General features: G+C 43.0%; 9 protein-coding genes across 9 annotated transcripts; 4 read left to right on the forward strand and 5 right to left on the reverse strand.

Annotated features, from left to right (window-relative positions):
• Positions 1-290: 290 nt before the first annotated feature.
• Positions 291-1,896, reverse strand: EAE97_005804 (uncharacterized protein; the record flags this gene model as incomplete). The annotated part of the gene is made up of 2 exons (XM_038876317.1): positions 291-1,460; positions 1,516-1,896. 2 exons carry the CDS (start codon positions 1,894-1,896, stop codon positions 291-293), a joined length of 1,551 nt encoding a protein of 516 aa, XP_038732793.1.
• A 289-nt stretch (positions 1,897-2,185) lies between these two features.
• On the forward strand, positions 2,186-4,069 carry EAE97_005805 (uncharacterized protein). The gene is made up of 2 exons (XM_038876318.1): positions 2,186-2,672; positions 2,734-4,069. Exons 1-2 carry the CDS (start codon positions 2,447-2,449, stop codon positions 3,864-3,866), a joined length of 1,359 nt encoding a protein of 452 aa, XP_038732794.1. The 5' UTR covers positions 2,186-2,446; the 3' UTR covers positions 3,867-4,069.
• Positions 4,070-4,396: 327 nt separating this feature from the next.
• On the forward strand, positions 4,397-5,416 carry EAE97_005806 (uncharacterized protein; the record flags this gene model as incomplete). The annotated part of the gene is made up of 2 exons (XM_038876319.1): positions 4,397-4,770; positions 4,846-5,416. 2 exons carry the CDS (start codon positions 4,397-4,399, stop codon positions 5,414-5,416), a joined length of 945 nt encoding a protein of 314 aa, XP_038732795.1.
• A 623-nt stretch (positions 5,417-6,039) lies between these two features.
• Positions 6,040-6,264, forward strand: EAE97_005807 (uncharacterized protein; the record flags this gene model as incomplete). The annotated part of the gene is made up of 1 exon (XM_038876320.1): positions 6,040-6,264. The coding sequence occupies one exon, from the start codon at positions 6,040-6,042 to the stop codon at positions 6,262-6,264; it is 225 nt and encodes a 74-aa protein (XP_038732796.1).
• A 2,651-nt stretch (positions 6,265-8,915) lies between these two features.
• Positions 8,916-10,094, reverse strand: EAE97_005808 (uncharacterized protein). The gene is made up of 3 exons (XM_038876321.1): positions 9,851-10,094; positions 9,541-9,764; positions 8,916-9,484 (listed from the first exon to the last, which is right to left on the reverse strand). The coding sequence occupies exons 2-3, from the start codon at positions 9,704-9,706 to the stop codon at positions 9,195-9,197; spliced, it is 456 nt and encodes a 151-aa protein (XP_038732797.1). The 5' UTR covers positions 9,707-9,764; positions 9,851-10,094; the 3' UTR covers positions 8,916-9,194.
• Positions 10,095-10,527: 433 nt separating this feature from the next.
• EAE97_005809 (uncharacterized protein) lies at positions 10,528-13,014 on the forward strand. Its single transcript, XM_038876322.1, has 2 exons — positions 10,528-12,149; positions 12,209-13,014. The coding sequence occupies exons 1-2, from the start codon at positions 10,592-10,594 to the stop codon at positions 12,859-12,861; spliced, it is 2,211 nt and encodes a 736-aa protein (XP_038732798.1). The 5' UTR covers positions 10,528-10,591; the 3' UTR covers positions 12,862-13,014.
• A 143-nt stretch (positions 13,015-13,157) lies between these two features.
• EAE97_005810 (uncharacterized protein) lies at positions 13,158-15,798 on the reverse strand (the record flags this gene model as incomplete). Its single annotated transcript, XM_038876323.1, is given in 3 exon segments — positions 13,158-15,185; positions 15,204-15,464; positions 15,517-15,798. 3 exon segments carry the CDS (start codon positions 15,688-15,690, stop codon positions 13,158-13,160), a joined length of 2,463 nt encoding a protein of 820 aa, XP_038732799.1. The 5' UTR covers positions 15,691-15,798.
• Positions 15,799-21,661: 5,863 nt separating this feature from the next.
• On the reverse strand, positions 21,662-25,449 carry EAE97_005811 (uncharacterized protein). Its single transcript, XM_038876324.1, has 2 exons — positions 23,808-25,449; positions 21,662-23,760 (listed from the first exon to the last, which is right to left on the reverse strand). Exons 1-2 carry the CDS (start codon positions 24,759-24,761, stop codon positions 22,078-22,080), a joined length of 2,637 nt encoding a protein of 878 aa, XP_038732800.1. The 5' UTR covers positions 24,762-25,449; the 3' UTR covers positions 21,662-22,077.
• Positions 25,450-26,439: 990 nt separating this feature from the next.
• On the reverse strand, positions 26,440-26,717 carry EAE97_005812 (uncharacterized protein; the record flags this gene model as incomplete). Its single annotated transcript, XM_038876325.1, has 2 exons — positions 26,440-26,644; positions 26,698-26,717. The coding sequence occupies 2 exons, from the start codon at positions 26,715-26,717 to the stop codon at positions 26,440-26,442; spliced, it is 225 nt and encodes a 74-aa protein (XP_038732801.1).
• Between the last annotated feature and the right edge of the window lie 263 nt (positions 26,718-26,980).

Here is a 26,980-nt window from a genome sequence, read left to right on the forward strand (position 1 = left end):
ATATACAAGTTTGCTTGGCATAAATCTATGTATTACGAAAGACAAGACTCAATACCAACGCAGCAACCTACTTGATATCGCTTTCTATTTCTGTTTCTGTACGTATTCTATTCTGCTCAACTCCAGTGTCATAATTATTGCTCAATTAGGTCATGTCATGTCGTGACATCGGCATCTTGTTATGAGTTGATACTCATTCCGATACTGACCGCAACATCTAATCATTGTCTTTCTATTATCCAACTCGCTCTTCTGAAATCATACAGACTGCGTTCAATATCTTCAATGCGTCATGCGCCCATTCCATAACTCTTTACTCTACTCCAAAAGAAAGCTTTATCGTTCCTCAATGTGAACTCTCCCCAGTCATCCGTCAGGCGGTTATAATTCCAGAATCCGTTCCAAGCCAACTTGTTATTTTTGACCGTTTTGCCTGCACTGGTCATTTTCAATTCCATTCTATAGAAATACTTTTCATGCACTCCTTCTGTTTCCACAAATAATGTACCCTCTGACCCTCCAACTTTAGAAGATGGTTCAGCATCTACATCTGGCGAAGGAGAATCATTGATAGAGGATAGGCGCCAACGTCCACGACGAGCGTCACTCATTACAGAAGAAGGGAGATGGGAAGATTGGTTTCTCCTGTGATATTCAAGTAGTTCCTTCGTCAAATGGTGAACGACTTCGCTAGGTTCGGTGGTGGTTAAAAGAGAGATTAATGTGCCATCACGATAGAAACGAAGGTAGCGGTAATAGGTAACAATGTGAACTGGAGAATTCCAAGCTACCGCTGAAGGGGAGGCTTGCCCAGGTCGAATATAGTTCACGGTGCTTATATAGCAGCCATTGAAACGAATGCGGGGACGTAAGCGGAACATTTGTTTCCAGGATGAAGAATAAGCTGATTGGAGTAGAGAATGGGTGATGGTATCGTTACTGAGAGGCATTGGGGGAATAGACTCTTCACCTGAATCTTCCGAGGGCAAGAGTAATTCAGGCTCGATTTCAAGAAGCTCTCCTGTGACTTCTGTTTGCCATTGATAATGCATTGCTTCGAATCCGAATTCTGAGCCAAGACATATCCTTTTCCAGATTTGTTCTCCCGTCGATACAAGATATGTCATGCGCTTGCATACTTGTGTGATTCGTGCAAGGTCAGCCACATCCCTAATTGCTACTTCTTTGAATATTTGTAAGAGGATTTCATCAGGTACATCTGCAATTGGACATGGAGGAGCCGGTGTCCCTTCAATTTCTGGTGGCGACGGTTCAATTGATAAATCCGAAAAACTTTCTATCAATTGTTTAATAGTTTGTGGGGGCCCATCTGGTGAGTGGTGTGCGGCATTGGGTACTGTGGCAGATGCATTGGATGGATTTGTGTTTGTAGGTTTCGGTGAGAAGGCAGATGGTGGGAAATGTTTGTTCTTATATTTTCGATCAACTTGATCATCAAGCTTATGATAATCAGCAAAAGTCTTGTAGGATTACTTCATTTGGAACCAAACTTACCCGAAATGCTTTGCGGTAGAGATCAAGACTGTCTCCTAAACTACCTTGACCTTCCCTCTCTACCGCTTTTTCATAGTGTTCCAAAGCTGATTGTGGCTCACTATTGCCATTCTTCTTACCGTATGGATAGAATTCATCTTCTTCTCCTGCACCAACGGCGCCACTTGGTCCGTCAAAGTGTAATGTTTGAGGCTCAACGATATCCTCATCTCCTTTCTTAGTATTCTCGTGAACATGTTTTGTCCGCGGAGCTCTTTGTGGCACGTTAGATGGCCCAGCCGCTTGGGATGGAGGATATGCCTGGGCAACATTTGACCGTCTAGTCACTTCTTCCTGCCATTGCTTGCGGAATGTTTCCAATTCGGGATTCGAGTCTTCCATATTGTACAATTTAGAATGATAGGTATATGATTTTTTGGAGAGAATAAGTGAAAAAGATAGATACGTAGTAGGGAAAGATCTTGTTATTCACCATATATTAGTATGAAATGAAGTAAATACCTACGATAGTTACCTAGTAATTCTCCGGTCTGACGCGACGCTATCTATCGCCGCTGACATAATTATCACCCCTCTTATCGCCGCAAGATCCGTTATCGCTCCCAATTTTTTCTTTGATCAGTGGAGAATTCGAAGATCGAAGGCGGGAGGAATTAAGTTTTCGGTCTATTCAATTCCACAGTTCTAGAGTAACTTAAAATAAGAAAAATGAACTACTCATTAGGTATTCAATTTACATCATGATGATCAGTAGAATTTAAGCCGTTATTCCCCTCTCTTTGAAGCTATACAAATACAACAACCATAGATGATTCAACGACGTTAATAATTGATTTTCTTCTTCAATTCAATACAATACTTTCACTCGTACATCGCAATTGCCCACAATTACTCGTCAATTCGACGTCATTCCACTCAAACAAAATCTTTTATGTCCGGCCTTTGGGATAGTCGCCCTTCATCTGTGGGGGACCGAATCCCAACAACTCTTGGATCCGAACATTTAGGACATGACAGATTACACGGAGATGATCCAATACCTGGAGAATCAGGAACTGTAGCTATGACAGGCGATAATGATGATGTCGATATTGAGATCACGGCATCTCAAAAGATGATCTCGGCAATGTCTGGAAGTCTATTGACATCGTTGTTAGGTACGCACGCCACCCAGCATTTGAAATCCATCACAAGTTTCAACTAACACTTCTACTGTAGTTACTCCTTTAGATGTCGTTAGAGTCCGTCTACAGTCACAACCTTCCCAATCTCCTCTAACAGCGATTCGAAAAGCTGCTCTGGCCTCCCCTCAAACTTTCGGTACGTTACCACCAAATCTAGGAATAACAGCATGTTGTCGAGAAGTTTTCTTCACCAGCGGTACAACGAGCGATGGTTGCATGGCTGCACCTAGAGTAAGCGCTATGGAAGGTGTAGGATGTGCCGTTGAAGAAACACAAAAAAAAACCTTCAATTCAACTTTCGACGGGATGAGAAAGATTGCGCGGAATGAAGGGGTCACGACTTTATGGCGAGGATTATCACCTACTTTGGTCATGACAGTTCCTTCGAACATAATATACTTTACGGGATACGACTGGTTACGATTCAACAACCAAAGTCCTATAAATCGAATGTTCAATGATAATTACGCCCCTCTTGCTGCTGGCGCATCCGCCAGGACTATAGCCGCTACAGTGGTCAGCCCGATCGAAATGTTTAGGACGAGAATGCAAGCTAGTCAGGCAACTGGGGGAACACATTTTTCGGAAACTGTGAAGAGTGTTGGCGAGATGGTTTCACTTCACGGCTATACATCTTTGTGGCGAGGATTAACTTTAACACTTTGGAGAGATGTTCCATTTTCTGGAATTTACTGGTGGGGTTATGAATCCATAAGAGGGGCTTTGACAGATGCACGAGAACGGAGTCGTGGGAGAACATATGATCGAAATACTTCCAGAGGTCAAATACGTACCAGATCACAAAGTCGAGAAAACCACTCGGCGACATTCCTGGATAGTTTTATTGCTGGGGCGTCATCTGGAGCAGTTGCTTCTATTTTGACTATGCCATTCGATGTTGGAAAGACACGTCAACAAATCTTTCAGGAACCAGGGAAAACACCTGCTGGAGTTGAAAAGGTTTTAGCACCTGAAGAACAATCCATGCCAAGGTTTCTTATGCACATTTTCAAAGAAGAAGGTCTCGGAGGTTTATGGAAAGGATGGGTCGCCAGGACTCTGAAGGTCGCTCCAGCATGTGCAATTATGATCAGCTGTTATGAAGTAGGCAAGAGAGCATTCAGGAGTGTGAATGAGAAAGCGGAATTAAAGCGAGGAACCGAGTGATGAAACGAATCCTCCCCTCTTATGGACGGATGGAAGGTTGGTTTGGCGCACAAAAGGAACACGGAATTGTAATACTAAGCGTTTAGAAGCATAGCGTTTTTGAGCAGGTACCCGGAATTTTGTATAGTATTAGAGATCCTAGAAACTAAGATGACTTGAGCGAGATTATATACCCAAAGTTTCAAAATCGAAGATTAGGAAGCAATATCAATTCATAATTTGAGTGAAAGAATGATTTGAGAGAATGAGTGAGGACTACCTACGACGATTCGACCCGTATTTACCCCAGACTTTCGTTTGGCTCTGACCGCGTACCCCAGCAAAGCAACTTTACGCGTCTTAAGGTGCTCTGACGCGAAACTTGCATCATAGATTTGTGAAATTCAAGCTTCCCAAATATTCAAGATTCCATAGAGTTGACTTTGTCTTTCGTATATTCTATCCAAACGAGCCTCTATTTACTTATCACCTCTGTCAAAGTGTCTACACTACTCCTTTTTCGTCATCGACCTTTTTCTCCAATTTCCATCATGTCTCTCAAACGCAAAGCAACCACAAATCCTACCAACGACGCCAAAAAACCCAAAGCAAACGGATCAATCACTTCATTCTTCGGTCCACCCAAACCCGTTTCCTCAACTCCCAAAGGATCTGGTAACTCTACAGATTCTACTGCCCAAGCACCAGCAGCATTCAAATTCAATAAGGAAAAATGGATAGCTACGTTGACAGAAGAACAGAAAGATTTGTTGAAATTGGAGATTGAAACGCTACATGAGAGCTGGTTGGCGGTATTAAAGGATGAGATTGTAGGAAAAGAGTTTCTGGAATTAAAGAAGTTTTTAAAGAAGGAATTGGAGGGAAAGGATAAGATATTTCCACCGATGGAGGATGTTTACTCTTGGTATTTACATCCTAACCTTCATTCAATCGCTCAATAGCACTCAGGAAACAATTGGCTAATTAAGACAATGAACAGGTCAAGGCATACACCTTTTAACACCGTCAAAGCCGTGATAATCGGTCAAGATCCATACCACAACTTTAATCAAGCTCATGGTCTCTGTTTCTCCGTCCGCGCTCCTACACCGGCTCCACCTTCACTCAAGAACATTTTCAAAGCTCTCGCAAAAGATTATCCGGATTTCAAACCTCCTCCAAATAATGGTGGTCTTCTTACTCCTTGGGCAGATCGCGGTGTCCTTCTCATCAACACATGTCTTACAGTTCGAGCTCACCAAGCCAATTCCCACGCAAACCACGGCTGGGAAAGATTTACTCAAAAAGTTATCGATACAGTTGCTCTGAAGAGAAATAAAGGTGTGGTATTCTTGGCTTGGGGAAGTCCTGCAGGAAAAAGAGTTGCGAAAGTGGATAGAAAGAAACATTGTGTTTTGATGAGTGTACATCCTAGTCCTTTGAGTGCGAGTAGGGGATGGTTTGATTGTGGACATTTCAAGAAGACGAATGAGTGGTTGACTGAGCATCATGGGGAAGATGCAGTTATTGACTGGAGTTTGGATATTCCTGCTGCTAAAGCGGGCGTTTGAGGTGATGAAACGTTTTGTGGGAGATGATCTTTAAAGGGAAGTTGGCTAGCAATATCAGCTGTCGACAAGCTCTCATCTCAAAATTAGGATTTCGCGCAAAGGGAGTTTGAATTTAAGCATTGGGTACTGAGCATTATGTTAGTGGTTTCTATTATATTGGAGCTTCCTTGGCTATATGAGTTCAATCCGTCTGACGAGGTTGATGGTAGAGGATGTTGAGAGAATCGGAGTTAATTTATTTGCCCATCTCAATATTTGGGTAATCAAGGTCATACATATTTTATCGCATAACATAGAATACTACATTGATATGCCCCCCACCCCTTAGGGGACTTATAATGACTCTATACGTGGTACATTGTTCCACAACATCTAACAATACCCATTTTACTTCAACGATTTGTTGAGTCTCATCAAAGTATTCTCCTCTCTTTTCAAGTAACAGCTCTAGATACGAACATAGATCTATCCTCGACCCAGATTCGCACATCATCACAATTCTCGTCTGTTGTGCATCCTTTCGAAAATCATTTATAGTTGGGTGCCATTCTCTCTCCAGGATTTCCTCTCTTCACAATTGTTTCTTCAAGGAACATACAAATGATATCTCAACGTCTCAAAATATGGTAGAATTGAATGACATCGCTTTCAATATTGCAGCATCCATCAACGGCCTCTTTGTTCTCGAAATTGACATCAACAAGTTCATGGACGATACTGCTATCACAGCAGCTCGATCAAATGTATCACTCGTTTTGCGTTGCTCACATCTGGCGCGGAATGGGAAGAAGTGGGTGAGGATGTCCATATCAATAGCAGAACAGAAATCTAACAAGAATAACACATAAGAGTAATTACAGCCATCTCTCAACATCAATCTCCACTTGCAATTGACAATATCATCGGATCGTCCATCTCGATCAAATATCCTTCCATCTATCTCGTATTTCTCCTTATCTGAAAATCGTTGGATTGGATGGAATGGTAGGAATGATAAGTATCGCGTCTTGGGCATATAGCATCTCGATATAGTAGGTAGCATGTGTTATACTAAAAGGTATTGTATCGTATCCACGCCAGGGATGATTCAGATAGTGGCACTACTACCTGCCCTGATGAGAGGGACTTTACCGAGAGCGGGGTTGTGGAGTTATGATTCCTCATGTGTTCAGGTAGTTAACACTAGACTACGAGATATGTCATAGATTCTCGATGATTAGGTGTGAAAATCTTCTACCCTGGAAGTCTGTAGGAGAAGATAATGAAGATATTGGTTTAAAGAAAAGAATCCTGGGTAGGTACTTCCAAGTTTCAAGTTTCAATGCGAGATGCGTCGTTCAACTGTTCGTACCATGTTATATATCTCATATTTCGTCTGCTCGAGTTTTCCCTCTCAGCATATATTCTATCTATCTCATAGTATTACAGCATTAGCATTAGCATTGTTGCTTTCTCTCTCTACTAGGTTTTGGGAATAATTATTCTTTCTACCTATTATTGTGATGACACTTCCCAAAATGCATGTCGCTATTCTACCTGAAAACAAAAAATAAGCATGAATTATTGTAGCGAACACAACTGGTTTAAATACCTTTCTATTGACATTGTACGCGGGAATTCCGTTTCTCGCTTGTGGTTTGGATGCTCGAAGAAACAGTTTGGGGCTTCTCGAGCTTTGCGGAATTGTATTTGTGGGGGGAGATTATGGATGAGCTGGGTATTGGCGGGCTTTTCTTGAGAAAGGGGGGGGGGGGGTTGATCGCTGGATTCCTGATAGTGAAAATGTAATCTTTAAGCAGATGTTCTGGATCTCTAGCTTTTGGTATCGATTGGTGGCTGGGTGGGTTCAAGCCGGGTTACTAGTTCTTTGATAGATGATGGAATATTGGCGTTAGATCCTAGTATTGGTACTGAGGAAGTTTTACGTCTGAAGAAACGGCACGATTTTGTCTTTACGTTTGTTATGTCGTGGAAAGGTGAATGCTTGAAGTTTCATTGTATAGCATTGTCTAGTGATGAATGGTAATTACATGTTCACATACTCAAAGAGGTGGCAGAGAAAGGAGAGTGGCTCGAGATGGCGGAATGTGAGCTGGAGCTGAAAAGCTCAGTGATTTCGTCCTACTACGTATGACTTTGGTGATCTACGATATTCACCTGGGTATCTAGTGATACCTAGTAATATCCGATGATATCCGGTGATTTGATTGGATAATAGGATATAACCTCGCTTGATAAAGTCTTTGGAGGGACAAATGTGTATGCCAACTAAACTTACTTGGAAATTTCACATAGAATTCTACAAACACACAACATGGCGTTCATACTTCCCGAGAATATATAGAACACTACTTCCCCTGAGTAGTCTTTAAAGAATTGAATATGGATCAATCTAGAATTTACATTTCTTTAGCCGAATCTGCAAGCAATAGTACCGAGTCAAAGTATTTGGATGAGAAGCAATCTAGTATCGATGTAGTTAGTGTTAGTAAACCAAAAGATTGTTTTTCAAGTTAGATTCGTCGCGAGATTTTCTTATTCGAAGATATGTGCAATATGTAGCAAGATACTCGCCGTTGGATTATTGTTCAGCGGGGCTAATGCGAGTATGCGAGCGACGATAGCGGGACCAACTTGTTTGTCAAAGTGCGATATATTGGCGCATGTCGCCGTTTCGTAGATGACTGCTCACGGGATATATGGTGATTGTTCTGGTGGTTGAGATTGCTGCGGTGATGGAAAAGGGGGTTGGGCGAGGCGTTTATGGTTTGTAATGTTGGGTTGAGTGTTGATTTGGTTTTTCTTACGGCGTCGTTGGTTTGGCATATGAGTTGTGAGAGGTTTATGAAGGACGGAGATAGAGAGAGAGATGGGGGAGAGAATACTGTTTGTTTGGCAAATGAAAGAGTGTTATGAGAATGAGCTAGCTGCTTTGTTTTGTGGTTGCTGGGAAGAACGCGGCACTTTTGACATTTTTTGGAATGCTTCGATGAGAGGCTAAAGGTTAAGAGTTGGATGCTTAGAGAAAAACAAGACCTTACAATGGAGAATCGAAGAAATGAAATTCATGACGGGAATTGGATTTGAGATGAGCAGAGAAGTATCGTATTGATACGCGGCGAGGGCAATGGTTTACGTTGATTTACGATGGCAATTCAGAACCACTTTGAGTGTATAATATGATTCCAAGGGGAACATGTTTCCGGAAAAGTTTCTCTGCAGGTCCGTCGATCCTTCAAGTCATTGTCAAAAGGGATAGCATTAGTAACCTTGATGCCTTTTCAAAGATTTTCCATACTTGCTATTCTTCAAGCCTACAATTCTTCAAGAATATCGCACACAAATGCGGTATGTGTTTGATAAATATGCTTATCGAAAATTTGAATATAATCCCGAGTATTCTAATATACTCACATTCCTCTAATGGTTTGGGTAACGATTCTATGAACCGTAGAACGCGGCAAAGGGGGTTTGTAGGATAGTCAGGTAGTCAGTTCAAACAGTTTTCGTGGAACAATTGTTGGTCAGATATTCCATTATTTAACCTTAATATGTTCATTTGCATAAAATCACAACAACCGCTCGCGTGTACATCCGAGTACCCTTAAATTTCACAAAGCCAATTCAAATGTAACATCATTTCCGCATCCGGCATTTCTCCATGGCGACCGCATCAAACACTGAATACAAAACTTAACTACATACATGATATTTGCCGCTACGCGCATACCAATTCGTCTTCACGGACACCTCAGTCTGCCCCTTTATCAATCTCCGCCTAAATGTCCTTCAACTGCACATAGTCATGATTTCTAATAATCAAATCATCTTCCCACCACATCAACGTACAACCTACCAATTTTTTCAACTCTGTCTTTTCTTTCGGTAGTCGCTCGCCTGTCTCTGGGCATAGCGCTGGTCTGCATGTGATTTCCCACTCCCAGGCTGTGAAATCTTTGTGTCCATGTACCGAGGCAGTGGTTATTGTGAGGTCGTGGAAGTCGGAAAAGGTTTTGGAATAGTACGACTCGACTTCCGAAAGACCCATGAGTTGTTTGTTGGGTGTACCTAAGGGGAGAAGTATCTTTAGTGAGATTCGAGAGTTAGGGCTTGAGAGAACATACTGAAATCTGAGTAGACAAAGTTGGTCGGATGGTAGTATTTCATGATGGCTTCGGTGTCTCCTTTCTTGTATGCTTTGATGTATGCATCCATGCGTTTCATGATATGGTCATGGTCGCCATGCTTCTTGTGCTGTACATGAAGGGGTTTTTTGTTATGAGGGGGCATTTTAGAATTCGTTCGAGTTGAGAGTCACTATCGCGAGAGCGTTCAAGAAGTTTTGAATCTGTTACCGAAGGAGTGAGAAAAAGAGTAAAATGTACGAAAATGGCTGAACCGATTTAAAGGTAGATTCAAGATGGATGGGCTCACAATTTTTCACCTTGGTTGTTATCAATTGAGATTTGCGAAGAAGGGGTATTAATGCTGAGTTCCTGGGGCTGACTCCATTGCTGATTGCGAAAGAGGGGTGTTGATTCCATGATCATCCCACCTCTGCCCCTACACATTGAGTATCTTTCGGAAATGAGGCTTTTCATCCGTATCCCACCTTTATACCCCGCTTTTCTTGTTTCCTTCAATTTTTCGTTCATTCTGGTCACAGTTGATTGCAAAGTTGACGATGGCGATTAGGCGAGCACAGCCAAGGGTAGTTGATAACACAAATCAGATGCACGATTTTCCAAATACATTACTACTCCGCTTGATCCTTGTGATTGATAATCCAGCTGAACAACAGCCTTAGTGGGGTTAAGGCAATTTTTATGTGCAATGATAATATCTGATATGTGATGATAATTGGGCACTGGACGACGGCTGTTAGGCGACTCATCCGATCGGCTTGCCAGGCGTGTTGCTCCAAGATCCATGCTTATCTCGGTCTGCATCACCTTCTTCATTCGGTACAGTCTCCAGAGGAGGCTGAGTGAACTGCATGGTTGGAGTGGGGTTGAATTTTATTACCCTTGCGATGTTCGATACTGCTACTGCGGGGCAAATAAAAGAAGGAGGGGCTGAAACACAATATGTAAGCTCACCTCTTTCGACAAGTAAGAAACCGACTGAAATAGAAACATATTCATTTCGATTCTCTTTACACCCCATCTAACAATCATGGCGAGTCCGGAAGAGAACTTTCCTATCGATGAGTCCACCACTCGAAGCAATGAGAAGGAAGCGATTGACACGAGTCAACCATTCACCTATGGAGAACGCGTCGACGGACCACTCCTCCTAGCATTGCTGATGGGAAACAACGATGCTAATGAATGGGCCGCGGCTCAACCAGCTTCAGAGAATGCTGTTTCTGATACCTTAAATCCCAACTACTATGCTCTGGAGTTGAGCTCCACTGTAAATGGCGTCGAAAAAGCAATCGATAACGACCCATCCTCTATCGCCGGCGAGGATGGACCACTTCTTTTCGCACTGACGTTAAACAATCACAACAACAACAACAGCGCACCAAACCGGGATCCTAATGCGCAAGCAAAAAGCGCCATTTCCGATACTTTAGATCCTAGGTGTGTTACTCTTGAGTTGAAGACTCCTGTGGGTACCAATGCAGATACCAATGATGTTTCCGTCGAAATTGGTGGTGAAGATGGACCACTTCTTTTCGCACTGTTGTTAAACAATCAAAACAATAACAACAACCCAAACCAGATTCCCAATATGAAAGAAACCAACGCATTTTCCGATACTTTGGATCCTAGATGTGTTACTCTTGAGCTACAAACTCCTGTGGGTACCAATGCAGATGCTAACGATGTAACCGTTGAAGACAGTGGTGAAGACGGTCCACTCATATTCGCATTGATGCTTGGGAATCAAAACAACAACAACGCGCCCAATCCTAACACTCAAAACAATGGAACCCCAATTGCCGATTCTTTGGATTCTAGACAATTCACTCTAGAGTTGGACGCTCCTAAAGACAGCAGTGCGAACGATTCTGACCAACTCATCAGCGAGGGTGATGGTCCTCTGCTTTTAACGATGCTACTTGCAAACCAGAACCAGAACAATGGCAATAAAGCTGTGGAAGCAGCTATGAAGCAACCGATTGCGGATACCTTGGATCCCAGTGATACTATCACCAAAGCTGTCTCGGATGTTATGGAGATGAAAACCCAGTTATTAGAGCTGCACCCCTCTAAAGATACTATTACCGAAGCTATCCCCGATGTTTTGGAAATGAAGACTCAACTGCTAGAGTTACACTCGCCTGGAAACGACGAGGCCAATAGCATCCCCGTCATGCTAAAGGTGAATTCTCAAGCTCAAAAAGCACAGATACTCGCAATACTTCAAGGCCGTTCAATTCCAGTAGCCATCGCTCCGAATGGTACCAAAGGGAGTTTTGCAAATGAAAAACTTGACAGGGCGCAAGTCGCCGCTGCCAATTTGCAATCCAAGCCCCAAGTGGCTCTCAACGAGGCCAAAGATGGTAATTTGAGCGACGAGCAGCTACAGTTTTGGAGAGAAAATGGATATCTTGTTATCCCAGATACACTATCGGATAGCCAAAAAGATAACTTGCTTAAAACTGTACATGAAGCGGCACAAGTACTTGCCGGTGGTGGCGAGAGAGTACAAAAACATACCTATCTCCCAGGACAGAAGTCTTATGTGAGTCCTGTGGGTCGAGCACTCGCCACATTAAGTGAACGTGAGTTACACATACCCTAGTCATCGCCACATAATACTAACGTCAAATCCTCCGTCAAGATGGCTTCAACCCCGACGTCGAACCCCTAAAGCGCATCCAACGCATCGGTTGCGGCGTCCACCGCGTCATGCCTCCATTCCGAAAATACATCATTAGTCCCTTCCATTCTACACTCGCTAGATCCCTCGGCTACAAAGACCCACGCATCTACCAAAGTTTGATCATCGTGAAGGCTGCGGAGGTCGGCGCGCGCGTGGTTCCTCACCAAGATGGCTGTTCGGGATTCACGAATCCATCGAGTTGCACGACTTTCTGGTATGCGCTTGAAGATTGCTCGATGGAGAATGGATGTTTGGCGGTTGCGCCGGGGAGTCATCGCGTACAGCCAATCACGAGACGTTGCAGGACTAATGCAAATGGACAACCAGAGTTTGTTGATTTGGAGAAGCCGGTTTATGCAGAGATTGAGGGGGTGGATGATTCGACTCTGCCAAAGAGGAATGAGAAGGGGGAGTTTGAATATAAGAAATTGGAGGTGAAAGCAGGGACTTTGATATTGATGCATGGTAATTTGATGCATAAGAGCGAGGCGAACCATAGTAGTAAGAGTCGCGTTGCGTTTAACTTTGGAGTTGTGGAGGGTGAACACGGATGGTTAGAAGACAATTATCTTCAGCCTTATGAAGGAACGGCAGAGTTTGAGAAGTTATAAAGCAATTATATAGTTCGAATCTTATTTTCGTCTATGGTACGAACGCTAATAGCAAATCAAGAGTTTGAATCGGATCAGGAAAACTTGTTCACTAACTTTAGTAAAAAAAACTAAAACGTGTAAATCTTTTAAGGTGTTTTCAAGCAGGTATGGATGGGTGAACATATAGAATGTAAAATTTATACATGAATTGCAATAACGCTATCAAGAACTATGTGGATATATATACAAAGAAATAGTTTCTCCTCCTTCCTCCTCTATTCTTTCAATCAGAACGCTAAAATTCTTACAATACTCTATCCGTCAAGCTCATAGCCGAATGGGCAGGTATCATCATCATCATCACCAGAAGAAGCGCTAGAAGCTGCTGAGGAAGCAGATGTAGTAGCTCCCGAAACAGCTGATGCAGATGCAGCAGCGCTTGAAACTGCTGGAGCTGAAGCACCGCTGCTTCCCGAAGAAGCTGAAGATGAAGTGGTGGTGGAGGCTGTAGAGGAGATAGTCTTTCCAGCCAATGTCAAGATCTTCTGAGCGGCTTGCTCAGCAGCAACCATGATGATAGCTTGAGTGTTACCAGTTGGCATATCAGGGTGCATAGATGCATCCACGACGAACAAATTATCGGTTCCCCAGACTTGGGCGTTGGTATCGACAACTGAAGTTCCATCGTTGGTCTCGCCCATAATAGCAGTACCAGTGAAATGATCACCGGTAACGTAGGTACCAGCAGAGACCAGAGAAGCACCAGTAATGGTGCTATCAGATGCAGTAAGCATGGTGCTGTTCTTGGCGGCATTGAGGAAGTAGTCGATAATAGTTTCCATGGCAGATTGATCGTCTGCGGTGTTCATCCATGGGTTAGTAGTGAATTCGGTGGCACCAGAACTGGTAATACCGAGAACACCAGTGGATGTCAAACCGTGGGTAAGGTAGAGCTTGATGCGGATTTGGCCACTAGCGGGAGAGTTACAGGTTCCTTGGAAGTATTTGGTTCCGCTGGTGGTGTTAAGGGAAGTCCAGAAATTCAATCTTTGACCAGATTGAACAAGTGGTCCAGTTTGCTGGGCGAAGAGATCGATGTTGGCAGTACTTGGGGAGGTGAAATCAGTTGAAGCCAACGAGGTGGAGTTGCTAGCCATGGCACCGGTAACGTTGAAAGTGAGGGTGAAGATTGGGTGGTCCTTGAGGTTCTTTCCGACTGGAAGGTTAATCCAGTCAGATTCAGCTGGGAGAGTAACACAGCTGCTTCCGTTCTTCACAGTGGTGATTTGATCCGCTGGACCAATTCCACTGTTAATCAAGATACGAGGAGTAGACATGGCTCCAGCAGCGAGAATAAGTTTACCACCTGCATTGAGGTTGATGATTTGACGAACACCAGTGCTGGAGTTTTCAACTTCAACACCAGAGAATGTGGTACTGTTGGTGATGCTTCGGATACCTCTTACGACCTTAGTATTGAATTGGGCTTTGAAGTTGTTCATGGCAGTAGCGAGAGGGTAGTAAGACTTGACTGGACCAGCACGAAGACCATCTTGGATATCCCATGGTGGATGAGAGTAAGCTAGAGTCTTCGAGTTTGGTGATTCGATAGCATCGACTTCGGACCAACCAAGGTTGCCCAAGAATGAAGAGAGAACGTTCCATACGCTTTGATCATATCTTTGCGAGTTTGAGGTAGGGTTGGTAGTACCGGGGTTACGCTCATAGAGTCTGTCGGCGGATGCACTGACATCGGTCCATTTCCATCCAGTTGGCCATTTGTCATCGAAATCAGCTTCTTGGGGACGGACGAACATCAAGGCATTGACCATAGTACCACCTCCGAGAATACATCCAGCCATTGAAGCAGTGTCTGTACAGTATTCGTCGGAGACAGAAGCGGATGTGAGATAGTATGCCATGGAAGGAACATCATATTGGGTGACGGTGTCGTTCCATGAAACAGTGGATCTACCACCAGTAGCATAAGTGGAAACGTTTCCCCTTTCCAACATCAAGACAGATGCACCACTCTCGGCAAGACGCTCTGCAACGATGATACCAGCTGGACCTGCACCTGCGATGATGTAATCGTAGGTTGAGTTAGAAGTTGATACGGTAGTGTTTGAGCAAGTGGTAGTGGTGGTAGATGCGGTTGTGTTGCTAGCGGTGGTAGCGGCAGCGCTGGCCATAGCAGCCCATGTGGCGTAGTTATCGTTTGCAGCACTGGCAGTTTGAATGCCGAAATCACCATATCCAGTACCGTGATAACTGAAAGTCGCATCGGTAGCAGATGCAGCATTTGTGACTGTGCCGTTACCATAAGCCCATCCAACAACAACCTAAGTAGCACCAGCCACCAAAGTATAAGTGTTTCCAATACAAGCTTGGCAAAGGAAAGTATATGACATGTGGGTTGAGTTGACAAAGGTACCATTTGCAATTGGCAACAATTGTGCCGTGGCATTTGCGTAGGCACCTGGGGAAGTGTATCCACTGGTCTCACGCAACGATGCAATGACATCAGTTCCACTGGGCCAAGCTACAATCAACATACTGCCAACCATGGTACCAGTTAATGAGACACCTCCATATCCTGAGCCAGCTGTACTTGGTATGACCTAATCAATGTTAGCATACTATACAGTCATCATGTAATGAACAGATTCTTACGATTTGTCCGATGAAGTCAGATGTGGCATTGGCCTCCATGACCATACCGAATCGGAATCCTGTGGTGTCTGTTGCACCCTCGAATGTGATCCCAGTGTTGGCATCCACATAAGAGACAGCTGTTTGAGCAAGAGCTCTGGCGGCAAAGCCAAGAGTGAGTAAAGAAGTACGCATTTTGAAATCTCGAGATATGCTCCTTGCGATTGTTTAATTTGAATGAATGTGAATATGAATTTGTTGATTTCGGAAATGGTCACCAAACCTGTCAATGAGAGTTTAAGAAAAGAATGAATTGAAAAAGAATGTATACCGTCAAGGCAACAACACAAAGGAAGGAATGAGAGAAGGAACGGAAGAGAAGAAAGAAACAATTCTTGCGATACAGAGAGAAAAGTCAAATTTTGCGCAGATGCAAACCTTTTTGTACTTTCAAAAGTTCGAAATACTCCTATCCTTGTTGAATCCATTGTCGTTAATCCACTGTCAATGGTTCAAAAGCTTCAATCGTCGAATTCATCTATTTGAGCCTCGACTGTGTCCACTGTCCCGGTAAAGTTTGGTATATGCTTGACTGAGGTTCCTAATCCCTTCTCTCTCATTTGTTTCGTTTTATATCATGTATCTACTTCATTCAAAAGTGGATCGATCAATAGAGGGGAAGGTACGCCATGAGGCTATCATTAGATGAATTCATATTGAGGGGGAAACTGGTAAATTGGATAGTCGTCATCTAGACAATTCGCTATGGAAAGCCCCTGTTCGCACGTTTCAAAAGCTTTCTTTCGCCTATTTTGACGTTTCAGGATCTTGCCGGTTCAGGGAGTTCTGGGGGATATTGATCCACTCGGATTCCCATTTCTGGCCTATAGTTTAAACGTTCATCCGAGTATGTTCTAGAAACGGCAAAATCATGCTGGGATAAAGCTCCTGCACTCAAAAGCCTGATATATGTGATGGTTTCAAGAAAGAAAAAATCGGAAAAAAATCAAGAACACAGCAATAAAGCAATTCAAGCAACCAAGACCAACCAAGCCACACCTTTCATCATCGAATTCATGCACAGTGGCTGTGGACTCTCTTCATGATGTTCTAACCAAATTTAACATCTAGCCCAGTTTTTCACATGATTCGGGCCTATCTTGGAAATTAAAGGGAAAGAAGAAAAAGGAATTTGCTCTCGTGAGGATTTGATGGATCAATAATGTCAGTATTGGGGGTGGTAAACCATTTTTTTTAATTCGTTGACCAAACGCGAATAATGTGATGAGGCCCCAATACTATTAGAAGCGTGTTTCCAATATTCCATCTGAACTTTCAACAGGATCTGATGGATAAGAAGCCGAAATGCGTATGGAGTCCTCGGTATATAAAATTAACTTCTGCCAGGTACTGTCCAATTGATAAGATTGAGTGTACAAGGCTACGGATAATCGGAAAATTCTTTATCCACTATTGTTCCCAGTACAAATTATATCCTCCTGCTGTGCGTTATCGAACAAGGAGAGAGGCTTGAAGGACTTGCACCTTTCAAATGGGATCTAGGTTATCGTCAATGAAGCACAAAAAGGAGGTGCAGAGAAGGGCTGAAATTCATAGGTCGGATGCTTATGCCGTCACGTTCTTTGAGCCATGAGTGTCTAAACTCCAACCACAAGAGAGAAGCCCACCACCAGCGCCGAGACGGAAGACATTCCGCAAAGTCCAGATGCAGTCTATGATTGTATCAGTGGAATCTTTACTTTATCGGCTCCATATCGGCTCCACTTGCAAGTATTCTTCGGTCAATGTCAGTCAATATATTGACGATTGATCTGAGCGTTGGAAACCCGAAACTATTGAAAGCCTTGATCGTTATTGTCATTACCGGACTTTGTATCTCGGGGTCATGACTCGCATGTTTTTCTTTTACTTTCGTAGATATAGATTGTGCTGATTCCACCTATCTTTCCTTATGGTAGCAAAATTGTGCAGGATGGATGCAGATTATCGTATTTGGAAGCAGACCATCCAGTTGATGTTTGCTGGCTTCCAAGCTTCTAACTAATCCATGTGGCTGATATCAGTCTAACGTCCAGCCACATTGTGGCTCAACGTTGCATCACATGACCTTAAATACCAGGGCAGTTTTCCATCTCGAAGAATTTGTTAACTGGATGTCAAATAAGACGATGTTTATCAGTCCAGCTAACGATGTTTAAGTTTTTAATCATGGATCTGATTGTCTGCACATCTACGGTATTTCATTAGTCATGAGTTTGGATATAATGATTAAAGACCTAACGGGAAAAATAACGGGAAAAATATGATGATATTGGGATCTAAAAGCATTTCCCATTTCTCAGCTCCTCGTACATACTTGAAATAGCCAACACCAAGTGGTGAAAGATTTGAGGATCAACGTGGGATCATTACGAATAGCTTTGTCTAATCCTGAAAGCCTGGAATCACCGTTTGTATGTGGTGTAAAGATTCAATATCTATAGTTGTTGCGTTGGTTCCACCGTTGTGGGAGTGGTAAAGCTTCGCATCCTTCAGCTCCAATTTCTCATTTAGTTTTTGATCTATTTAGTTAGCAACAGAAGGTAAGGAGATGCGGCTGTCTTTCTCAGCAGACTTTGTGAGTCCCCTTGAGCTGGTTCAATGCTGCTGATTTTAAACTTGCATGACTTACATATCCTCCAAATCGTTCTTCCTTTTTAAATGCAAAAGAAAATCAGGTAATCAAATGACTGAAATGACTGAAATGATCATCATATCCCCTTCCTTTGGCCTAATTCATTTTAACCCTTCGTTTCAAGGGATCTACTGTAGCTTTTAGTGCCACAACAACAATAATGCATGTTCACTGCTATTTCGATTCATAAGCTCATGAATGGGCATCCAAGTCTTGTTAGCGATTCATATTTTTGTCAATTCTGACCTTGCTAAAAATTCACACATGGTCAAGCCCAATAGTTTCGATAACACTAAAAGATGGGAAAGATCTAGGTAGATACGGTTTTGAGACAAAGAAACGCGTGAATCCTTTCCTGGTGATGGAACTGCCAGATTTGCATGTTCTCATTCTCCTATTGCAACCTGGCTCTGGCTTAGACCGGATTATACCATACATTCTCCTATTTTGCGGGTCTATATAAGCACAAATCATCTTCTGGAGCACATGACCACCAGAATACACGTGCAACCCTTCAAACGAAAGCAATATAATTGAACAAGATGCCATTCAATATACATCAATAGTGGTACCCTAGCTCTAGCTTGAAGCTGCTCTTTCCTCATAGAATCAAAATATGAAATTTCCCCGCAGATGTTTTCAGCAACTTTCTCTCTAGCCTTCCTTAAAAAGGAAGAGATATTCTGTGTATTTGCGTCAACCAAATTTATGGACTTGAAAAACAAAGCATGAAGTTCACCGTAGTCATTTCTGAGATAGGTGTCTCGACAAATCTAGATACTAACACGGAAAATGGCATTTTGTAGCCTCATTCTGGCCAATACCTGGAAAAGTGATCACCAGGGGTTCAAGATGATTGTTGCCTGATCATTTTGAGTTTTGCTGTCGCTAAGAGCACGTCCAAGTAGGTATGATTGGCATTGTCAATCACGCGGACTTCCAACTTTAGTTCTCACCTCATCTTCGAGACAATGACCGATGGGTGCCATGTGTTGAAGATGGCCAGATAACGGCCAGAAACGTCAAAACACAGGAAAAGTCACATAAAACACGAACTCAATCTCCATATCGAAATTCTTGGTCGCTATCATTCTATGGTCTTTTCTGGGAAGATATAACCTCATGATTTAAATTGGAGTATTCCAGCGAGCGACGATGCGACTTGAATATGTCATAAACATGCGACAAAGATGCGAGTTAGTGAATGATCAAGAGATCGGGAAGTTTTTGAGTTTGCACTGCTAATCAACACGTCGAGGAATCTAGTATACTCATATATGAGAAACGCAAAGTGCAATACCAGCACTTCAAAGGGCTCAATGCAAGAAAGCAGGTTATACCGTTAGAGATTGGTAAAATGATAACGCTCATGGTTCCGGTATTTCCAGAGAACTGATTATCCATTATGAAAATTTGGAAGGTCACTACATGTCGAAGGGTGACAACAAATCCTACTCCTCATCTGATCACTTCGATAATAACAACCTGCTCTAAATTCTCTTGTCCTTTGCACATGAGCAGATCAATTTTCTTACTCAAGGGAGAATAGTACGTTAAGCTAGCTACCCAGTCAAATAGTCTTACCTCCGAACCGCCCTGTATTTCTTGATTCTTTAACAATTCGGCTCCCAGGTTTAGTATACAAATCCCAAAATCACCTCAAGCTTCGCACTCCCATTCAATCCCAGCAGATCTCTCTCCCTACTCGCAGATCCATCGATTCCAGAGTATTTCCCCCCATAAATATACAAATCTATTCTCGGCAAAGATCCTCACTTGGTCATTCCATGAAATGGCGTTTGAAGTGAACCATGAACCGGGAGCCCACTTGTTCACCTCTCAGTTTAGAAAACTCGCACGCCTAATAAACGTCTTGTAAAATCTATAAAACCACAACTCCAGCCATGCATAGCTGATTCTTTCCGTAACAGCCACAAGTCATTCCCAAAGGAATCAGCTATAGGGTGTTATTTTCGGGTCCTATCATGTCTTTTCATAGTATCAAGTTTTATAAACCTCCATTCTCGTCGAGTATCTCCATTTTCTTCGAAATCTGATATCGATACTATAAATCTTTGAAATTTGTGAAATTTGTGAAAACGACACAACGCTTTGGAACTTTCGCTATCCGCAACTCACTCCATCATCAATGCCCAAGAAATAGTCGCCAGTCCTTTTATCTCATCTCATCCTATCTCACCACCATTCCCTACATGCAAACCTCCATTATTCAGCTCCGTCTTCAACTCACAATCCTGTGTTTCATTGAAGCGCTGAGCCAGTTCCCTGCATAAACAAGTCTACCACAGAAATCCCTTATATACCTATACACCACTAACTCAACGACTCTCTTCCTACCCCGCAATCCTCTCTAAAATTAGATATCTCCTCCTGATACGATATCCACCAAAATAGCCGAAATAGCTCTCATAGAGTCACAGAGTCCCACTTCAGACCCAACTCTTCAACATAAAAGACAAAAGACACACCTCTCTTCAGAAATCAAACTAAGTTGACATACATCTTATTAATCTATCAAGGAGATGTCATCCCATCCCATCACAAATCACAAACCACAAAATCCAGTTTTTCAACCCAGATACTCCCAGAGCTCAGATTATTCATTTTTTTATTTTTTATTTTTTTGTAACCCCGATTGATTGTATCCATCAGTGATTGACGACGATACTCCTTCGACAACAAAATTTACAAATAACAGCAACAACTCGCCAACCTCATCACAAAGCACAAAATCACACCATCATCCCCATCATCTCCACCATCCCCGTTCCTCCCAAACCCATCCATCTCTATCTACTACCAACCACTCCCTTTCCCCTCATCTCATAATATACACACCCCCCCTTCTCGCCACCCCGCTTCAGATCCCCTCCCATCTCAACTGTCCTTCAAATTCACATCCACACCCACCTCACAAACCTTACCTTTTCTTCTAATCACCATCCAGATACCTTCCTACTTATCACTTAACATGAAATCACAAAACTGTCCCCGCTTCCCCCCTCCCCAAAAAACGATCTATAACACATACTCTCAAGAAACATACCTACCTACCTACACATACACACAACACATACAATATAATCAAATAAAAGAATACGAACGCAAAACAACCCATACTTAATATAATAATCCAGAAGCGAGATGTGAAATTACATTAATTAATTAATAAATATAGATCTAAATTGAAAAAAAGAAAGAAAAAAAAAAGAAAAAAGAAACTTATAGAATACGATACAATACGATACGATGCGATACAGTACCATTATACCATACAGTGTTTTCTCAAAGTGCATAGGATCTATCTACTTGTATCAAGATAGGTATTCATACCTATATATCTCATGCCTAGGTATTTGTAAGAAATAAGGCACAATCGGATCGCACCAAGTCATATTAAATCCTCTCACACAACACACCACATCACATTAGACAGAATCAGTATATATATCAATCATATCATTAATACTCTCGATCTCACAATTTCGAGGCGTCTGCTATCTTTTCTGCAAATACTATCTCATCTCATCTCTCTCCCTTCCCAGTTCCCGTGCAAGCCCGGGAGTTTTTTTAATAACTCATCAACCCACCCACCCAATCGATTAATCAATCGATATACCTCCTCCCTTCCTACCAATTCAACAGCTATATAGAAGCTCAGTATGCTCCCAAACCAAAACACCATCGCTATACTAACTCCATGTGATAAAATATCACCTATATTCTCGCTCCTATCTCATCTCGAAATGCGATGGACCATTAGAAATTCCAGCAACAGAAAAGAAAAAAACTACATATGCAGAATGGGTATCATTGCACAGAAAACAAAGGAAAAATGCACGCTCGCTATGCTCATCAAGCCCTCTCTATCTAATCCCTTGAGGTTGCGGTAACCTTTTACCATCTAAAAATTGCCTTGGGGGTCTCTGTTCATAATAAGGATCAGGTTCTTGCCTCCTTTTCCTTTCTTCATATTCTGCTCTCTCTTCTTCGCTTAGACTGAATGCTTTCTTCAGCCATCCAAATGCACTTCTCTTCTTTTTAACTTTCTTTCCATCTTCCATTGTGACCGTCGTCATATCGCTCATCACACTCATTCCCATACGACTCGGTGCCATTGATCTCGATAAACCACTTGGTACGCGCTCATGGTGATGCATCGGGGCTGCAGTCCATGGTCTTTGCAATGGTGAATGTGGAGATGCGTTGACGGGACGAAAGAATTGTTTTTCGGAGTGAGGGGATGGGATGAAATCTCTTGTTAAAATGGGTGGCGGGATATCACGTTCGCGACTCATCAAAACTGGTGCTGAGATTGCCGAAGAAGGAGATTGAAATGCTGGTGATGGGAGGTGTTCTTGTATCGAACGAATCGCAATTGGAGGGTCCGATTCGGAACAGTATGCCGAATCGACTCCACGAGATGGGGGTGTATCCTTCGCTAGTTCAGGGTGTCTGGGAATACTTAACGGTCCTGATCCTTTACGCTCCTCTCGTTTGCGAATTTTATTTTCACGATCTCTGCTCTTCTCATCTCTATTTCTTCGCTCCTCTCTGTTCGATTCCCTGCTACGTTCCTCTCTACGTTCTTCTCTACGACGCTCTTCCCTGATACGTTCTCGGCTACGCTCCTCTCTAATTTGCTTTTCTCTTTGGCGCTCCTCTCTATCAGCTGATAAATCCAAAGGCTCAATGCGACGCTGTTCGGATCGTTCACGAGGACGAACCACTGTATTGGGCTTCAAATACAGATACGGATCTACTACTGATTCCGCAACTGAAGTAATTCGTGGGGCGGAGAGTAATTTTGGAGGGGGTTTTAGGGTATCAGTTTCGGTCTCGGTTTCCTTGTTCTTGAAAGAAAAGCGCTTTCGAAGAGATGGTTTTCTCTTGCCTTCCGGGGCGGATTGGAGGACAAATTCCTTCTGAACCTCTTTTCTTGGAGAAATTTCCGGAGAAACTTTGGGCGAGGACTTGGGCGAGGACTTTAATGAGGCTTTGGGCGAAGTGTTGATTGAAGGCTTTGGTGAGGGCTTCGGCGAAGGTTTTGGTGATGGATTCGGAGAATAGGTGGTCGGCAAAAGTAATGGGGAATAAGTTGTCGGGGGGAGCATCGGAGAATAAGTTGTTGGGGGGAGCATCGGGGAATAAGTGGTGGCGGGAAGGACTGGTGTGGTCGTAGTAACGATTGGTGTCGTTGCAGAAGGTATTGGGGAGTAAGTTGTTGGAGCAAGAATTGGAGAGTACGTTGTTGGAAGAAGTAGAGGTGAATATGTGATAGGTTTGAGAGTATATAGTAGTTCGGGTTTAGGTTCAGGTTCAGGTTCTCCTTCACTCTCAGATTCGGGCTCTGGTTCTGGTTCCGACTCTGGCTCCGACTCTGGCTCTGGGGTCTGTTCTCGGTCTTGTACCAAGGCAATTGCTGGTAATATAGCTGACATTGATGGAGCTGTAGGGTTCGGATCGCTGGGGAGCTCTTTTATCATGGAAGCTCGAAGATTGCGAGATACTGGAGCAGCTGGTGCTTGTATAGGAGAAGAATTACTGAACTATTCATCGTTAACCAAGAATGACACAATTGACCCAGCGAGCTTACTCTTGACTCCCGACTTATCCTGCCAGCTCTGCGATCCATTTCTGCCACAATACTTCCCAATTGGCTGAGAGAAACCCCCAGATGATTACCTTTGGTTTGTAACGAGACATAAGCCTTATGCCAACCTTCTACATTTCCACACATTGCATCAAAGACTCTCTCCATGTTGGGCCGTTGTTTTCGCCATGACCGATTATCTTTCTGCCCTGCCAGGTACATTGTGAATTCCCTACAAGCATCCATTCCTTGTTGCGCATCAAGAATAGTGTCCTTCATCGCTGCTGCGGTACGTGCAATAACGTGCTCGATACGTTCGTTGCCACTGACGATTTGTGACCTAAAAGCTCGATCTTCCAACATAGAATCGAAAATGGCGAGATTTTGTAATGGAAGTTTCAAATGCTTTAATCTCTCCTCAATGTCACTTTGTGCCAGATCGAAATCCTCGAGCGTCATCTCTAAGAACCCGTCTACCTCATTCACATGTCCCTGTAATATTGACATGACCTGTTCTTCATCTCGGGCGATTCCATTGAGGAGTAGATAAATCCCAAAGGATATCTGTGCCATTAATTTCCACAATTCATGATATTTTTGACCTGGTTGCCTCTGCCATCGCAAAGGATGTGTATCTTCGGAAACATCTTGTTCAATTAAGATCTTTCGTCGGGTCGCTGCGTCGCCGATTTTGGGTGCTGTTCGAGCTGTGTCGCTAGCCTCTTGCATCGACTCTGCAAAAGCACCCTGCATGGAACTTATTGGATGTTTTGGCACCATGGCACTTTTTGCAACTTCATTGACCTTTTTGACTGCTTTGACATGATGCACTTCTTTCATTGTATCGTTATCTAACCTCGTATCGTCTAATCGCATTTCGAAAAGTGAATCATCATCAGGTTCGAGAATTATCGGAAAACCGACTTCTTGATCAGAAGAAGAGTCGTAAAATGCCATAATTGCCGCAGCCTGCCTACTTGAAGACTTATGCAAGAATTGATAGTCCTACATGGATTGCTTGAACGTAGCGAGCGCCTCTTAGCTGCATGTGAATATTGACCGGATTCTTGGTATCCACGGTATTGCAGATGAGGTAATATACTTTTGATGCAGTGCGCACCACTGATGGTGTACAACAGCGCTTCTAGAAGTCCACAATCCGAATTATACGAACGATCAGAAGTTTCCGGTATGTCCAAGACAAGGAAGATAGAGAAAAGGTAGCTTTCCTTAATTGTGAACAATCCAAATCAGTCGTGATCTAGTCTACCCTCCCCCCTACAAATGGTCCCTTAGTCCACCGAGGAGGTGTCTGTGTCAGAGTCCACTGTCTACTTGTTGCAGTAGCGTCGAGAAACGGGTGGGAAACGGAAAGGCTATCGAGAATAATCGCACAAGGCTTTTGAGGGAAGCGAAGAAGACTTTAGTTCGAATTTGGGTTCATCCTTTCACTATTTATTTTAAGTCAAGAGGAGCATGCGCGGGATGAGATTGCCTTTGATTGCGGAGGTTTTTCGTTTCAAGTCTTGATGTCGCGAATTAAAACAAAATATACAATGTAATTCGGAATAGGGTAGAGGGGACGAGAGCAAGGAATGTAAAATTTGAGGATTGGTGGATGGATGGATGGATGGATGGATGGATGAGATGGTAAATGGTGTGCGGTGGGCGTTGTTATATTTGTCGTCCTGGGACCGGTACTGCGTATATATTATCTCTTTTCACAAGGTGGGATAAGAGAGGCGGGTGATGGTGATGACAGGGTGGATATGGATAGATTGAAAAAAGTAAAGAAGCTTGTGAGAAAAAGGAAAGCTTGAATGAATTGATTGTGATTTGTGCAGGATGAAGCTCTCTTTACTATGTGATAATGCTCCGTATACAGTGACAAGAAGCAGATCTTGGAGGGGAGAGAGAAGGAAGGGGAGAGGGAGAGGGAGAGGGAGAGGCAGAGGGAGAGGAAGAGAGAAAGAATCTAGATATTGTATTTTTATTACCAAGTTCATGACGATTAGCTCTGCTTTTACCATTTTTTTTTCTTCTTTATTTCCCATTTTCTATTTTCTGCTTTCTACTTTCTATTTCCTATTTCCTATTTTCCGTCTTCTATTCTTTTCCAATGGATCAAACCATGATGTCGATCTTTGGGTTGGCCAGGTACATAAACCGTTTGAATGCGGGATTCTCGAATGATTGAATTGCTTGATGGGGGGAAGCAATAATGTAAAATTCAATAAAATGATTTTCTTATCGACGTATACGACATAGTGAGAAAATCATTTGCCATCAGTTTCAACGGTTCCCCTGGGTAAACGACTTGGCAAATGGCTCCAGTCTCTTCTTCCCTTGGATACAGTACTACAATGTACAAATGCGTCGACCCATCCGAGCCATGTTATCTACTTCGCACACACCATACCTAGGTCTATTCATTTATACAAATCATCTATACTATCTACATTCTAGATCAGAAATTTCAATTGATCAATCCATGAGCTTGACAATTTATTTACGACGTAGCCGATCTATTCTATACTGTATGTAGAATTGATCGGGTCTGCGTGCTCATCGACGCATCGACACATATATAGACCAAAGGAGAAGATGGAAATGAAATTAAAGTTTTGGCTTAGGTTCATCGCCCATCGCCCATCGCCCATCGCCCATCGCCCATCGCCCCATCTATCTTGTCTTGTCTCCCACTCTGCTCTGCATTGCATTGAATTGTCCAATGCCCACCCACGCGAAATCTGCATGGCGCCTTCTCAAGAGATTCCGGCTTATTTTTTGGGTGGAGAAGCTGATCGGTTAATGTGCTCAATTCAGCATTGACAGAGGATCTATTGGATGAGATGAGGAGAAGTTGCTTTCTTTGGGAGAGACAAACGCTCACGGGTAAGCCACATGCCACATCGTTTCTCTCTTACTCTTTCCTTGTTATTCACGGAGTCTAGCACTTACGACCTAGGTGCGTACAAAATTCGCGACTCGATATTGCACTTGTACGTAGATCATTAAAAATCGCGGAGAGGGGACGGAGACAAGGATACGGAGTACATCGTTCTTCCCTCAGAGTGTTATGGCGTACGTACTCTCAGATCTCCATTATTCATGGAAAATTTCGAGGTTCATCCACTCATGAAAACCTCATTTATCTATGACATCTTTACCACGAC

This window comes from Botrytis byssoidea, assembly GCF_014898295.1.
Source record: "Botrytis byssoidea strain MUCL 94 chromosome Unknown BBYS_010, whole genome shotgun sequence".
Taxonomy (NCBI): domain Eukaryota; kingdom Fungi; phylum Ascomycota; class Leotiomycetes; order Helotiales; family Sclerotiniaceae; genus Botrytis; species Botrytis byssoidea.

What these genes read in the sequence shown, in the direction of transcription:
- EAE97_005811 (XM_038876324.1), bottom strand. Translation starts at nt 24,761, where the DNA reads ATGGCATTTTACGACTCTTCTTCTGATCAAGAAGTCGGTTTTCCGATA. An exon ending in GGATAAGTCGGGAGTCAAGA is followed by an intron (nt 23,761 to 23,807) that starts GTAAGCTCGCTG and finishes AACGATGAATAG; the next exon opens with TTCAGTAATTCTTCTCCTAT.
- EAE97_005809 (XM_038876322.1), top strand. Translation starts at nt 10,592, where the DNA reads ATGGCGAGTCCGGAAGAGAACTTTCCTATCGATGAGTCCACCACTCGA. An exon ending in ACTCGCCACATTAAGTGAAC is followed by an intron (nt 12,150 to 12,208) that starts GTGAGTTACACA and finishes TCCTCCGTCAAG; the next exon opens with ATGGCTTCAACCCCGACGTC.
- EAE97_005805 (XM_038876318.1), top strand. Translation starts at nt 2,447, where the DNA reads ATGTCCGGCCTTTGGGATAGTCGCCCTTCATCTGTGGGGGACCGAATC. An exon ending in TCTATTGACATCGTTGTTAG is followed by an intron (nt 2,673 to 2,733) that starts GTACGCACGCCA and finishes CTTCTACTGTAG; the next exon opens with TTACTCCTTTAGATGTCGTT.
- EAE97_005808 (XM_038876321.1), bottom strand. Translation starts at nt 9,706, where the DNA reads ATGCCCCCTCATAACAAAAAACCCCTTCATGTACAGCACAAGAAGCAT. An exon ending in CTTTGTCTACTCAGATTTCA is followed by an intron (nt 9,485 to 9,540) that starts GTATGTTCTCTC and finishes TTCTCCCCTTAG; the next exon opens with GTACACCCAACAAACAACTC.